General features: G+C 34.4%; 1 protein-coding gene across 20 annotated transcripts in view; it reads right to left on the bottom strand.

Annotated features, from left to right (window-relative positions):
- skd (mediator complex subunit skuld) overlaps positions 1 to 14920 on the bottom strand; it is a 122397-nt gene that overhangs the window by 50625 nt on the left and 56852 nt on the right. For all 20 annotated transcript variants that reach the window (XM_067789079.1, XM_067789086.1, XM_067789087.1 and 17 more), the window contains 2 exons: positions 3450 to 3543; positions 1739 to 1822 (listed from right to left, as the gene is read on the bottom strand). In XM_067789079.1, the coding sequence (XP_067645180.1) occupies positions 1739 to 1822; positions 3450 to 3543 (178 nt within the window). The remainder of the gene's footprint in view (positions 1 to 1738; positions 1823 to 3449; positions 3544 to 14920) is intronic.

The raw sequence follows: 14920 nt of genomic DNA, 5'->3' as shown, positions 1-14920 counted from the left end.
CGAAATCCGACTATGACCACGCCCACTTTTTCGATATCGAAAATTTCGAAAAATGAAAAAAATTCCATAATTACATACCAAATACGAAAAAAGGGATAAAACATGCTGATTCTTTTATTTTGTCTCCAAAGCTCTCAGCTGAGTATGTAATGTTCGGTTACACTTAATTGTTACTTTTCGTATTCTGATTGTGAGAACAACGTTACCACGCAAAATTGCAGGTGTTTGGTTAATATTTGTTTGAATGGAATAAACAAAGAAAGTGTATCCATGTTAATGTACACGAATTTCTAGACAATATTAATACTTTCAAACACAAAATTTAGTTCACATTTTCATTTTATTCTCGATTGCGCATCTTTGTTCTTTGAAAGTGTAATCGTGCAGGCAGTTTACATGAACCGGTAACGATTCTCGGTTAAATAATACTCCGATAAAAAATTTACCGGTAACGCTCAGAATCGGGGCGTTAGAGACCAACATATTTTTTGTGTAATAGGCCCATAAACAGCTCATATTTTGCCTCTTATATAACTGCATGAAGAGTCTTTCTGGCGTCATTTACGTGCCTCATTGACCCCATATACTACTCTTGTTTGAAGCTAATATGACACTCATTTGTCCGGTTTAGGGCGGATTTTGGATACATTTCCAAAGAAAAAATATAAGGAGGATTGTCTAAAAGAATATATTTCTCCGCGCACCGACCATAACAAAGAGGTACCGTCTTTATCGCTAAAGAAGCAATCTAAAAACGGTTGCCGTTGATCGTTCGGAATATAACCAAATATGCAATTACAGATGATTCCAGACCGGCAGCAATAATGATCAGGAAAAAATGCCAATAATAATGCAAAACAGGAACAAATATGTTTTAAATTTTTCTCGTAAGTATTTACATCGGCTCATAATCTTTTAATACTATTTACAAACACACACCAAATTGGCAATTTATACCATTTGGGCAATTTAGTACGCAATTTATCATATAATAAATTGTAGTAATAAATTGGCAATTTAAAAAAAATTGCGTAATAAATTCTTTCAAACTGAAAATGCAACCTTCTAAAGTGTGTTTATTGAGTAGATTTAAACGTCAGTTACGCATGGCTCAATTATATGGTAGGCTCATCTCATCAGCTGATTGGATTATTTTCATTTCACTGGAGTAAGGATTGTCAAAAGAAGATGGCAAACTCAAAATGAAACCAAAACATTGAACAAATTTTCTTACAACACACAAAAATTTCAAAGTTTTATGTTTTCATTCCATTCCATTCGCCTAATACCAACACGCACATTTTGACAGTCTGAACAAAGGTATGTTGTTGCTGTAGAGATGAGCCAACCAGCTATCAAATTACTATTGTGTAAGCTAAATGGAGTTGTATGAATGCACACTACTCAATTTGAACATAGTATAAGATTGTATATTTTTATAATTTTTGAAACTTATTTTCCCCACTCCTCTTGGACTCACATTTAAAAAAAATTTTGAGGGGTAGTTCAATAAAATATTTCATTCAAAAAAAATGTATGGATTCAGAACTTGTAACAAGTTGAACGATGATTCTAGTTGTGTCTTCTAACTAAATCACAGAGAACTTGTTTTTTTAAATTTACTTTAGGATAACTGAATAGGCTTTCTGTTTGAAAACATTGCAAAACAGTAAGATACTTTTTTTTAATTATCCAATCACTAAGAGATACATAAGTATCTATGTGTTGTAATGCTTACCTTCTTCCAAAGAGGCGATCATTAGAGGTACACGGCTGAACGAACCATTTTCCAAAACGTACAATATCTTTGGTCAACACGAATCTATTAAATATAGTTAAATTATTTTTGTGTTAAATATGTAAGTTGGGCAGCAATCTATATATGGGGTATTCCATCCCATTTCGACCAATTTTTAACCCGACCCCTTTAGAATTGGCTGAAAGTTTTTCTTCTTTTTCTAGCTTACGAAAGACGTTTTTCAGAATTTTTCAAATTTTTTCATCCAACTCAAAAAAAGTTATGAATTTTTAAAAAAACACCGTTTTTGTTTTCAAAATGCTATAACTTTTTCAAAAATTGACCGTTTGGGATCTTTTTTTTTAAATTTGTTTTTAAATGTACTTTTCGGAAAAAATACAAAAAAATTTTTAAAGTTTTTTTTTTTTAATTTTTCAGTTTTTTGAGATTTTTCGTATTTCGAATTGCTGGACAGCGAAAGCGAGTAATTTTAATCGTAGATTACCATAATATATAAAGAAAAGAATACTTAAAAATCATTTTCTTACATTTTTTTGTTATATAAATAAAATTGATAAAAAAAAATTTTAGTTTTGAAAATTTTTTTTTCAATTAAATAAAAAAAAATATAAAAAAAAATCGGCCCACTCCGGGATTAGTGGGGATGATTACAGAATTGATTGAAGTTTTTTATGAGAAAAAAAAAAAATAGCGAAATTCGAAAAATCTCGAAAAACTGAAAAATTAAAAAAAAAAAACTTTAAAAATTTTTTTGTATTTTTTCCGAAAAGTACATTTAAAAACAAATTTAAAAAAAAAAGATCCCAAACGGTAAATTTTTGAAAAAGTTATAGCGTTTTGAAAACAAAAACGGTGTTTTTTTTTAATTCATAACTTTTTTTGAGTTGGATGAAAAAATTTGAAAAAATTCTGAAAAACGTCTTTCGTAAGCTAGAAAAAGAAGAAAACCTTTCAGCCAATTCTAAAGGGGTTGGGTTAAAAATTGGTCGAAATGGGATGGAATACCCCATATATAAAAAGAAGTGTACATTTTGATTGTCACTCCATAACTCGATAACGGATAGAAAGATTGCCATGCAATTTTTAGGAAAGATATAGGAAGGAGAGATGATGGTTAGTTGATTTTGAAATCCCAAATCGATTTAGCCATTCTTGAGTTATAATTTTTTTTTAGAAAAAATTCAAAATTTGAAAAAAAAAAATAAAAAGAAGTGTACATTTCGATTGTCACTCCATAACTCGAGAACGGATAGAAAAATTGCCATGAAATTTTTAGTTTGGTATATAAATTTGCCTATATTAGTATTTACGATCGTTTTTTTCGGGAAGTAGACCAGAGACGGACTGTGACTGGGATTAGGACTAGGACTGGGACTGAGACTCGGAGTGGGATTGGAACAAAATACATACCACCCTCTGGGACTGGAAATAAGGGATGAAGAAGAATAAGAACTTGAAAGAAGAGAGAAGCGAAAGAAGAGAAGGAGACTGAGAAAGAGATAGAATGAGACGAAAATGGAGATAGATGAAGCGAAAAAGACGGAGGGAGGAGTAAATAAAAGGATTAGGAAAAAGTGTAGAGGGGGGAGGGCAGAGTTAGACGGAAAAAGCTTCTTAAAATGTATGCAGATAGACCAAATTTAGGGCAGAACAACGTCTGCCGGTTCTGCTAGTAATTTATATAAATTACCTTTCCATTAAATTGTGCAAAGCTTTGAAGAGAAGTGAGCGGCACTCGTAAGTTAAACCTCGCTCCCAAGTTCCGTTCCATAGCATTTGATTTGCTGTAAAGATATAAATTATGTACGAACATTTATTATTACATATGTATTTGCTATTAGTTTATACTAAATACGTAAGAACATACATATATACATATGTATCAGCGTTCCATACGGAAACTAGCACTGGAATTTATGTGTCTGACGAAAACTAGCTATTCAAATTGTATGTCTCACTCAAGAAGTAAGTCGTATGAAGAAAAAGAACACAAAAAGCCCCTTAGAGACATCCACAAAAATCATCAAACTATTATGCCAACAATTGCCCGATGAGCCCCGTAATCAATGACAAATACCCTAAACACGCAGTTGAGGAAGGCAACTTCCCCAGGGAGGCGCGCATAACTTTAGCTCAACTTCGAACTGGATACTGTAATAGGTTAAACCTTACTTAATCAGAATCAACCCCGACGTACCAACGTATGTATGTACCGCTTGTAATGTGCCTTCACATGACAATTGCAATGTGGAACCAGCGCCTCTAACAGCCGAGGCTCTGGCGACCGCGAAGTCCTCTGGGATCTAGAGGTGGGAGCGCGGGATGGCGTAGAAGGTCGCATGTAGTCATAACAAATCGTTCCCGAGATGGTCGGGCTTGGTACCGGAACGTACCGGATCTGCATCCGGCAAAGGACCATCAACTCGATAACACTCCCCAAGGCCTTCGGGGAGTGTCCTTATCGCTACAACAACAACAGCAACAAGAACACTTTTATCACTATCCAACCCTGTTGAAACTGCAAGTTTCCTCGGATTCAACAACAGCAATTTCACTTTGTTACTGACGAAAACTAACATTTAAACAGTGTTTCTTTTTTTCACAGGGTGTTCGGTAATAATATAGGTTTTGTATAGTAATATCGTCGGTCCCATGAAACACTAACACTTTTCAAATTCCTTTAGAAGACTAACACGGTTCATGCGTGAGTGAAAAACTAGCAGAGTTCGTTATTTGCGTGAAGACTAGTACAGTTCGTTGCTCGCATGGAAAACTAGCACGTTTGATTTGTTCGTTCCACGCGCACAACGAACTGTGCAGGTCTTCCACGTGAATAATGAACTGTGCTAGTCTTCCACGCATATAACGAACTATACTAGTTTTTCACGTGAAGAACAGAAAAGTGTTAAGTCTCCCATGGGACCGACGATATATATAGTTTACGGATGTGTAAGGCGAGCATGGTATCACCACATCACGCCAGCCCCAAAGCTTCTTTGACTACACGATGGTTTGTGAATGGATAAAGACGATCGGGGCCAGAAAGAAATATTGCTTATGTGCGTATTTTACAGCATTGAGATGGCTGGGAAAGGTAATGTAAGACCTTATCTCCCTTGAATTTTCCCAGTTGCCGTCAGTTATCGCGAAACAGGCGACGTAAGGCCAAAATCGCCTGGAGGGTTAAGCGCTAAATTATTATGATAAATGATGAGGCCTTAAATAACAATAAAACAATGTTATTAGCATCGCCAGATACAGCTGTTGCAATATATTTTCATTATTCAAAGTTCCTTTACAACTCTGGACCATATAAAAGTAAGCAGGAAATAAAATAAATTGCTACTTTACGTCAGACATAGGCTGAAAGTGTTAGTTTTCGTATGGCACATCGATTTATGAATACATTAAGGGAACACGTTAGGGAATACATTCGTTTTGTATACTGATAGTTCTATCAATATTAGCAGTTGAATATCGCACATACTCAATATAAACCATTTTTACTTAAAAACTAGATAACTACGCACTCAACGATTCTCCACTGATTGAGATTGGAACAGCGTACAGCACGGAGAACCGATCTTTGAAATGACCAATATGTACCTAATAAGACGATTGACTCGTAAATTAGCAATTTTCTTAAAAAAAACCAGGTATGCTCGATACAAGTTTTTCTACGTTCATGATCCTTGCGCTAAGACAGCATTTAAACCTTTAGAGCACAGTGTATTACATACATATGATAGGCCCTTTGAATTTGTAAAGGCACCGAGACAGCATTTTCAAAACAAAAAGGAAATAAAAATTTTGCCTTTATGTCTTTAAAGGGTTGGTTATAAAACCAACCACAATTTACTAGAAATAAGAACGTTAGCAACAACAAAATAAGTAATTTTTTTTTTTAAATATAGTAGTTACATACATATAAATGTATTTTAATATTTTGTAAGCATTGGCAATAAGCAATTCTCAAACACAAAATAGATATGCAAAAAACAAAACAATATACGAAACAGTGCACAAGGAATAGGAGTACATACTACCACGGTTGCCACTTTTAGCCCATTTGGACCAAAAATGGTCCCTTCCAACCCCATTTGGTCCGCTGGTCCCTTTTTTTCAATTTTGGCCCTTTTTAGGCAGTAGCCACGATTTTGGTACTTTTCTTCCTTTTTCACTGAGGTTAAAATTCACAACTCTGCCCACAACATTTGGCACACTTTCATTAACCCACATATAATTTTCAATTTTCGTATGTGTATGGAAATCTTACCACAAAAATTGCTCAGTCAATAAAATGTAACAGACCAATGACATTTCATAGGAGATATTTTAGGCGAGGCATTAATAAGAAAAGTCATGGATCTAAGGGCAAACACATTATCTACACGGACTTATCAGAAAAATTCTTGTTTTAGTATCCAGGTATTTCGATCGGTTATCAAACACTTTTCGTGATAGATTTTTTTCACTAGTTGAGGTAAGAAAATTTTTCTCAAATGCACGTGTGCCTCTAAGAGGTTTGACAGGGCTTTCCACTAATGGATGAATTTGAATTGAAAACTAAGTATAATAATGAAACTAATTGGCTTTATTTTTGGTACACTTTCAACATTTTTTACAAAAAAATCCTATGTAAAATTCGCAGGAGTATTGTGGTGTTCCAGGAGTATTGAGGTGTTAAGGCACGCCGAATACTTGAAAACTAAGTAGCTTGGCATAAGAAATATTTGAACTGTAAGTAAGGCAGGAACACTTCTTGAAAGCGGTAACTTTATAAATGAATAACGAATCGCGATTGAACAAATTTACTTTTATATTCAGATTATGAAGCAAATGTAAAAAATATTTGATTTCGAAAGAAGTGTTTTGTGTTTATTCTCGTAGGTACAGAACCCCATAAACTTCAATAACAACGTTGTTAACTAATTTTCAGTACATACTTAAATGTAATGAGGTTCCGTTATTGTACAGTTGAAACTTTTAAGACGTTTGATTTCAACGTTCAGGGGATAAAGTAATCATCATTTATGATTTACTGAGTTTGCTCATAGTTCGGCTACACCAAAACCTTACTAAAACCTAACTGCGCTATACATTTTATTGCTTTCCAATTAACAACATAATGCTGGAACTGAGATCTTTGTCAGCAAAACTACGTTCACAACGTAGTTAGTGAAGGTATAGACTTATCTAGAAATTTGAAAATATAATACCTAAAAGTAGTGTTTTTGTTTGTGCAGTTTGAATTAAGTCGCTAAATTTATTATAATTTTGTATAGGTAACCATGGAAACATCCTGAAATTTTATATTTAACAACGACTACGACACAATTGTGAATTGCTTGTATCACAATCAAATAGAACAAAAATTTGGTCCTTTTTTCTGAGATTTGGTCTTTTTTTTTGATGAATTTTGGTCCCAAATGAAAAAATGGTGTGGCAACCCTGCATACCACATACCTACATAATAATATAATATGTATAATCTCTATACATTAGCTCTTAATATCTCTCTTAGAGCATGCTCAAAAAATCGGAGAGCTGATATTACTTTTAACTTAGATTACAATAAACCTCATCGATATGGAATATATTAAACGAGCCCAACACTACCTTTCAGATAAGCGAAATAATAAAATGAATTAAAGTTGAGACAAAAAAAATAATTTAATTTACCTTGCTATTAAATGCTGGCAGAATAACCTTGTTATGAATATATGAAAAAAACAAACACTATATATGTAGAATGTAACGTACACTGGTGGCAAAAAAGTAAGCGCTTTGTCGTCGTGATTATTTGATCGTTCGTGTTAAATGATAAAAAAAAACTTTCCCATACAATCATGGACAAAATAATAAGTGTACACAGCTTTGGTTCTCTATTATTACAATATTAAACAAATTTTGTGTGTAATATTAATAATTTCACTAACTTTTACTAAATATGTAGAAGTAATTATAATTCATTAGTTTGAAAGAAAACTGTATCAAAATAGAAAAAATTTCGTTGGTCAAAATAATAGGTATACGAAACTTTTCTTAGAAATCAAAGAATGTTTTTTATCATTACCCAGCAAACACAGTTTCTAACGTTAGAGAAATATTGCAGTTTCACATTAGAATTCTAATGTAGTTCTCTAATGCATTTCGAATCGAAAACTAGGTTAGAGAATTAGGTTAGAATTCAACTGTGAAACGATTCGAATAACACCAGAAATGAGATGTTATGATTATTGTCACAGTTATCGATTATTTCCACGACATGATCGGTCATCCTTAGTGTTATACAAACAAAATAAAAATAGTGAAAAGTTGTGTGTATATATTATAAGCAGCGAAATAAGTTTATTTTATTTATAATAATAAAAACTAGTAAGTGAAAATGAATCAAAAAAAGTTAAAAAGGGAAATCGATCAGATTATTGAAGTGCTATTTGAATGGCATGAAGAAAACGCTTCGTCATCCGTACCTAAAACCAATGCCTAACCTAAAAGAAATGCGAAAATTTTAACACAATAACTAGTACTGAAAAGTGTGAAACATACGATAGGATTTTGAATTATTTTAATTTTATTATAATTTATAAGCTTATAACCAAATAAAAGTATTTGATATAATGAAACAATGGAAATTTCGCTGATTTTAAATAACTGAACTTAATTGCGCATCACTTCAAAATTCTCATTAGAAACCCATTAGCAATTGACGTTAGAATTCTATTAGAATTCTAACCCTTTTCTCGATATCGGGAACGAAGTCCCCTTTTTGTCGAGAATGTTATAATTCGCGACAGTTTCGCAAATCGTTCTCTAACCTTCTACCTTATAGAAATACATTAGAATTTGATTCGTCTTCTAATCGTTTCCTAACCTAAATGTTTGTTGGGTATCTGGGTGATAACTCAACTAGGATGTTTGCCCGCATCTGGCAGTTTAACATTTCACAACATATCCCTGTACTCCACACGGCCCACATACAAAAGAGACGAGCTTCTGCCCCTGTATATCAGCATTTACATATGTGGGCCAGGTGAAGAAAAAAAAATGGCGAAATAATTTATTCAGTGGCGAAGTGAGGATTAATTTATATGAGGCTTTGTCGTCAAGCACTGAAGTTGACGCCTGTGGACGATGGAGGCTTAGAGCGCACATACAAGCGCTGCCCCCGCCGCGAGAGACAAGTTAAACCGACGGAATGCAGGAACAGTGGGAGCATATGTCTAAAACACTTCGTACCGCCGCCGAGGAAAAAATTGAGTACACGAAAAAAAACTGGTACGGTGAAGAATGCCGCGTTGCAACCGAAAGAAAAGGCGCCGCCTACAAAGCTACATTAAAAGCGAGCGCAATAAGACAAAAAATAGTGTGAGGCAAGCTTCACAAAACTGTATAAGTGTATTTTCTGTGCTTAAGGGCCCATTACTGATACTTAGTATAGACTTTACTTGACTTGGCGTCAGGCATGCTTAACGAACGAAACGATATCATTTCGTTACGATAATCAACGTTAATAAACGACACGAAGTCACTTCGTTTCGTTTATTAACGTTAAGATCGTCAAATTAACGTTAATTTGGCGTTCTTAACGTTAATAAACGAAACGAAATGACTTCGTTTCGTTTATTAACGTTGATTATCGTAACGAAATGATATCGTTTCGTTCGTTAAGCATGCCTGCTTGGCGTAAACTTGGCAACTTAACCACGATTATGCTCCACTTAGCGCATACAATCTGGCATCATAATCAGCTGTTTTTCTGCTGTAATTTCATTGTGAAATATTTCCCACAAAAGTGTTGGTTTTTAAACAAAGTTAGTTAGTTTTTTTTTTTTTAATTTTGAGTACTACAATTAATTTGTGAGTGTAAAAATTAATAAATAAAATAAAAATAAACGTCAATTTGTATGACAAAATGAAATGGAAACAAACAAAAGGCATCTCAAAATGTAAACGTCACTTAGAACTTGAAAAAAAAATCAAAATTCAACAGACTTCTAAGTCAAATTAAGTGTTGCTAAGTTTTGAGTAATCAGTAACATGCAATGTTCATTTAACAGAACTGTAAGTGACAGTTCTCAAGTCAAGTCAAGTCTATGCTAAGCATCAGTAATGGGCCCTTTACATTATGTTAAAGTTTGAGGTGAAAGTGCTCTACTAGATTTTTGTTACGGTCCGCGGCTTTATACTCATCTTCGGGCAAGAAATATCTTTGTATTAAAGTCTTTGCCTCTACAGGAATAAAGAAGGTGTGGCAGATATGCTAGAGCTTCTAGCCAACAGGAATAAAGCCCGAAAATTTTACCAAGTACATAAGTAATTCGTAAGACGGAAAGTTTTAAATCCGGGGTAAACTTCTGTAAGAACGAAAACGGGACATTGTAACCGATGTCCAGAGAGTACATAGATTATGGAGTTAGAACAGCAACAACCAGAATAAAATCAAGGTGCTTCTATTACTTTGGCAATAGGCTTACGTACATAAATATCTAACTGCCACACTTTTTTTGGTTTTCCATACGAATGCGATGGTATGAGATTTACAATAACAACTAGTACAACAAAAACGTTCAACAAAAATCCTCACAGCAGGTTTTAAAAATAAACACAAAAGAACTATCAAAATATAAAATGTTAAACAAAAACAAATATTAATGAATGAAAGAATAAGCAAAGCTAAAAAACCAGCTCAAATGTTAAACCCAATAAAAAATTGAAATTGCACAGATACAAAGCAACAAGATAAACGAATAGGCGAAGAAACAATTGAAATGAAATGAATAAAATAATAATAAATAATAATGCTGCAAAACCACCCTAATCACTAAAAAAAGAGACCAATAACAAATTGTGGAAAAGCGATATATGCATGTGTGAATGTTTGTATGTATTAAAGGCGCGAAAAGGTACAAAACATCAGGGATCTATTATACGAGCGCATGAGTAAATAGTACAGCACGATGTGTACACGACGCCGATGGCGACGAACTCAATATAAACAACAATACACCTTATTCTCGTATTCAACCAAAGATTTTCAACAAGAAATAAAACGTGAATGAGAAATACTCAAACTCAAATATTTGATACGAAGATGAAACAAGCACAAGTTGATGAGGATAAGGTAGTTGAGTGGAATGTGAAGTGGAGTTGAGTAGAGAGAGCACTTTTGTTGCGATGTTTACAAATGACAACAAATGGTAGGAAATGAGATTAAAGAAAATAATAGTAACATATTTATATATGCATATGTAGTAATGACGACTACGGAACATGGCACATACAGATTTCAGTAGCGACAGTACAATTTTTGCACGCACCTACACAGATACCCATTTACTCACACAAACGCATAGGTAGGTCGACGAAATATCTGCCGTTATTGCCGGTGAATATCGATATCTTGACATTTTACTTGATTTATTTTTATACTCAGCGTGCTTTGCACACAGATTATATTAACTTTGATTGGATAACGGTTGGTTGTACAGGTATAAAGGAATCGGAATAGATATAGACTTCCATATATCAAAATCATCAGTGTCGAAAAAAATGTGATTGAGCCATGTCCGTCCGTCCGTCCGTTAATATTGAGATATCTTCACCAAATTTGTACACGAGCTTATCTGGACCCAGAATAGATTGGTATTGAAAATGAGCGAAATCAGATGATAACCACGCACATTTTTTATATATATAAAATTTTTGAAAACACAAAAAAATCTGATAATTTAGTTAATAAAATTTTTGTAAACACAAAAAACCTGATAATTTAGTTAATAATAAGAATATTGAAATTTGACATGTGGACTAGAGATATACGCCGCCGATAAACCCCACCGCCGCCACCGTTAGGGTCGTTTTTCGCACGCGCCGTCGAATGTCAAAAATATCGGCGCGGCGGCGGCGGCGTCCGGCGTGTTACTATATTTTCTACTCGTTTAAAAATACTGTTTAGGCCTTTTATTATTCATGTCGAAAATTGGTCGGATATAGTCGAAAGTGGTATCAACGGATGCGCATCACTGCCAGTTATAAGAAACTAATTGCGAAATTTAACTCTTTCTAACTGTTCGAAAGTTATTAAAAAAAAAAACAGACGTTTTCTATGTCAACTTAATACGGACTTTTCATCACCCATTTCACCAAGTTATTAAAACAAAACACTAAAAGAAAAGTTATATAATAAATTTATATGCTTACTTTGCATATTTTTTCCAAAAAAATTATGAACAATGATTTCAAATAAAATTACACAAGGCGTTTCAAATTGTTTTCAAATTGTCCTCAAGTTGTTTTTTTAAATTTTATATTGCGATTGGCTGAAAGAATAAGCCAAATCAGTGATGCAAAATCTTTTAGTAGGTTCTAGTGGCATAAACACTCCTTTGAAATGATTCTTACCTCATACTTAAGTTGAGGATATATGTACGTATGAGGTTTTGAAAAATCATTTGGGCTTACATTCAAAAATCTGTTGTTTATTTGCGAAACTATACAATAGCGTCTGAATTGTTAATTTTAATTTTCACACTTCATCCTTCAACACCCAAGGGGTTTGACATAAATTTGGCGGCCCTATCCAAAACTAGTCCCTTGGAGTGAATCACATTGATTATAGCCTATCAACGAAGTTTAGATATCACCTACACGTTACGGCTCCTTTTACAAATGTGAATACGTAGGCGCATATATTTACCAGGTGAGGCTTTGTCCTTAGCAAGAAACATCAAAGTGGTGAAGCAAAAGCTTTCCCAAGACAATCGAAATAATGACCGTGTGTGCTACTACCCTAACGTAGTGGACAGTCGAACTAGTCTGAAAACTGAAGCTACGCGGTCATCCATAATGAGCTCTTATATCATAAAGTCGGAAAACAGCAGTTAACACCTTTCAACTTAAAATCGGTCGACTTTCATTCTAAAATATCGTTTTGATTTCACGAAGACTATTGAAATCAATGTTGTGAACACAAACGTCTGCAAACTTTGGTCTACATTTTAAAAACTTTATCCAGGGTCCTTGTAAAATTTAAATTATGTAGATGCGCCGAGGATTATACGATTTTTACCCATGAGTTACGCAATGACATCCACTTAGACTGCTTATGATTTCGAGGGCGGCATCCTTGACCGAATAGTCGCTCCCAAACGTTTCAAGATGTTACTCTGGTGTAGCTCGGCAGCATAGCGCGACAAAAATATCCTTTAGAAAGTCTTCGGAGCTACACCCAGAGCTTCTAGGAAAGTGACGTCGATGTGGTCAGGATTGCTACGTTTGCACATCGGGAATTGTAGCTCTTAAAAACAGCCGAAAAAACTAGAGGCGCCCTGTGCCACGAGAGTCATGAGTATTAATAGACCATTTATATCAACCATAAGTCGCCTTTGTGTGTGTGGCCAAGGAGCCACAAATGATTTAAAGAAATTGTGTCAGCGACGATTATTAGGAGTTAACCCCAGGTGAAACTACGCATTGCACGAGATATACAGACAAAGGTGTGACCATTTTATGTATCTCTATTTCTTTTCAGCAGACGCAGGAGTACCAATTTCAAAGACCGGGGTTAGGTACGAAGCCTCTCTGGAGTAAATGAACGAGGGACAATCCCTCCGCAAGGACGCAAAACGTTCATTTCCTTAAATACATACAAACAAAACCTTTCCTAAATATTAGTTTTTTGAATAGAAAAATCAAGCTTTTTGAAGTAAGAACACGGGCGTACGCCGGCGCGCTATCCATGCCGCCGCCGCCGGTATATAATAGAGCCTACGCCGTCGCCGCCGATAAAGTGTTCGGCGTAAACCTCTAATGTGGACTGATATTGAGACTCTTGATAAAAATTTTGAAATTTTTTTTAAAATGGGCGTGGCACCGCACACTTGTGTTAAAATCAATTTTACAAATATTATTAATCATAAACCAAAAATCGTTAAACCTATCGTAACAAAATTCGGCAGAGACGTTGCCTTTACTATAAGGAATGCTTTGAAGAAAAATTTACGAAATCGGTTAAGGACCACGCCCAATTTTATATAAAGAATTTGTAAGGGTCGTGGACGAATAAAATAAGCTATATCTTTGCAAAAAAAGAGCTTTATATCAATGGTATTTCATTTTCCAAGTGGATTTATAACAATAGGAAATACCTGAAATTAATAAAAAATGGGCGTGGCACTGCCCCTTTTAACACTAGGCAATTTTCTGCTTCGGGAGCCATAACTCGAAGAAAAATTAACGGATCGTAATGAAATGGTGTACACAATGTTTCCCTATAGCAGAAAATATTTCTAGTAAAAATGGACGGAATCGGTTAAAGACCATGGCAACTTAGATATAAAACAAATTTAAAAGGGTCGTAGACTAGAATAATAAGCTATAACTTAGCAAAAAATAGTTTTGAGTCAATGATATTTCACTTATCAAGTTTTATTGTAAGAGGAAATGGGGAGATTTTTTTTTTTAAACGGGCGGGTGCCACGTGTTATGTAGAAAAGTAATTTATCTGAAATGAAATGTACAATTGAAGCTCACGCTGAGTATATAATGTTCGGTTACACCAGAACTTAGACACCTTTACTTGTTTTTTTTTTTTTAATTTCAGTTCAAAAAGTCGGTCTGAACTCTACTCCAACTCTCTACCCTTGCTCCCATTGTTTATAAACTTTGTTGAAACATGTTTTTTTGCAGTGTTATTCGAATTATTTTTCTAATCGCATTAACTAAAATAAATTCATTAACAATGGCTCCTTGAAAAATTTAGAAAGATACCTAAGAAAAGTATCATATAATAATACTTCAAATATTGCAAGCTAAAGTTGAGGCACAGTACAGCACACGGATTCCAGTAATCGCCGTCGCCTGTATGCTCGGTAAGGTTTAATGGTGTGCCTCAAATTGGTGCGGTGCACTTTACAATGCCAACCAGTGCCAGCATGCTGAGCTACATCCAAACAAAAGCGCTAAATTCTTCATGTTTTCTGATTCTCGCTCGTTGCTTTGGAATTTCAGTTTGTGCATTCGTTTATTGCTCTTTCTGATTTAAGGTCCAATTCTTTTTACATCTTTCTATGGCAGTATGACAGTCAATTACAAGCCGCAAGGCACTATTAAAATTGAAAATTTCATATCAGCACTGAGTGCTTTAAACACATTTTA

Source organism: Eurosta solidaginis, chromosome 5, assembly GCF_040869045.1.
Source record: "Eurosta solidaginis isolate ZX-2024a chromosome 5, ASM4086904v1, whole genome shotgun sequence".
Taxonomy (NCBI): domain Eukaryota; kingdom Metazoa; phylum Arthropoda; class Insecta; order Diptera; family Tephritidae; genus Eurosta; species Eurosta solidaginis.
Note: the sequence above shows the minus strand (reverse complement) of the source record. Positions and strands in the feature narration are given on the sequence as shown.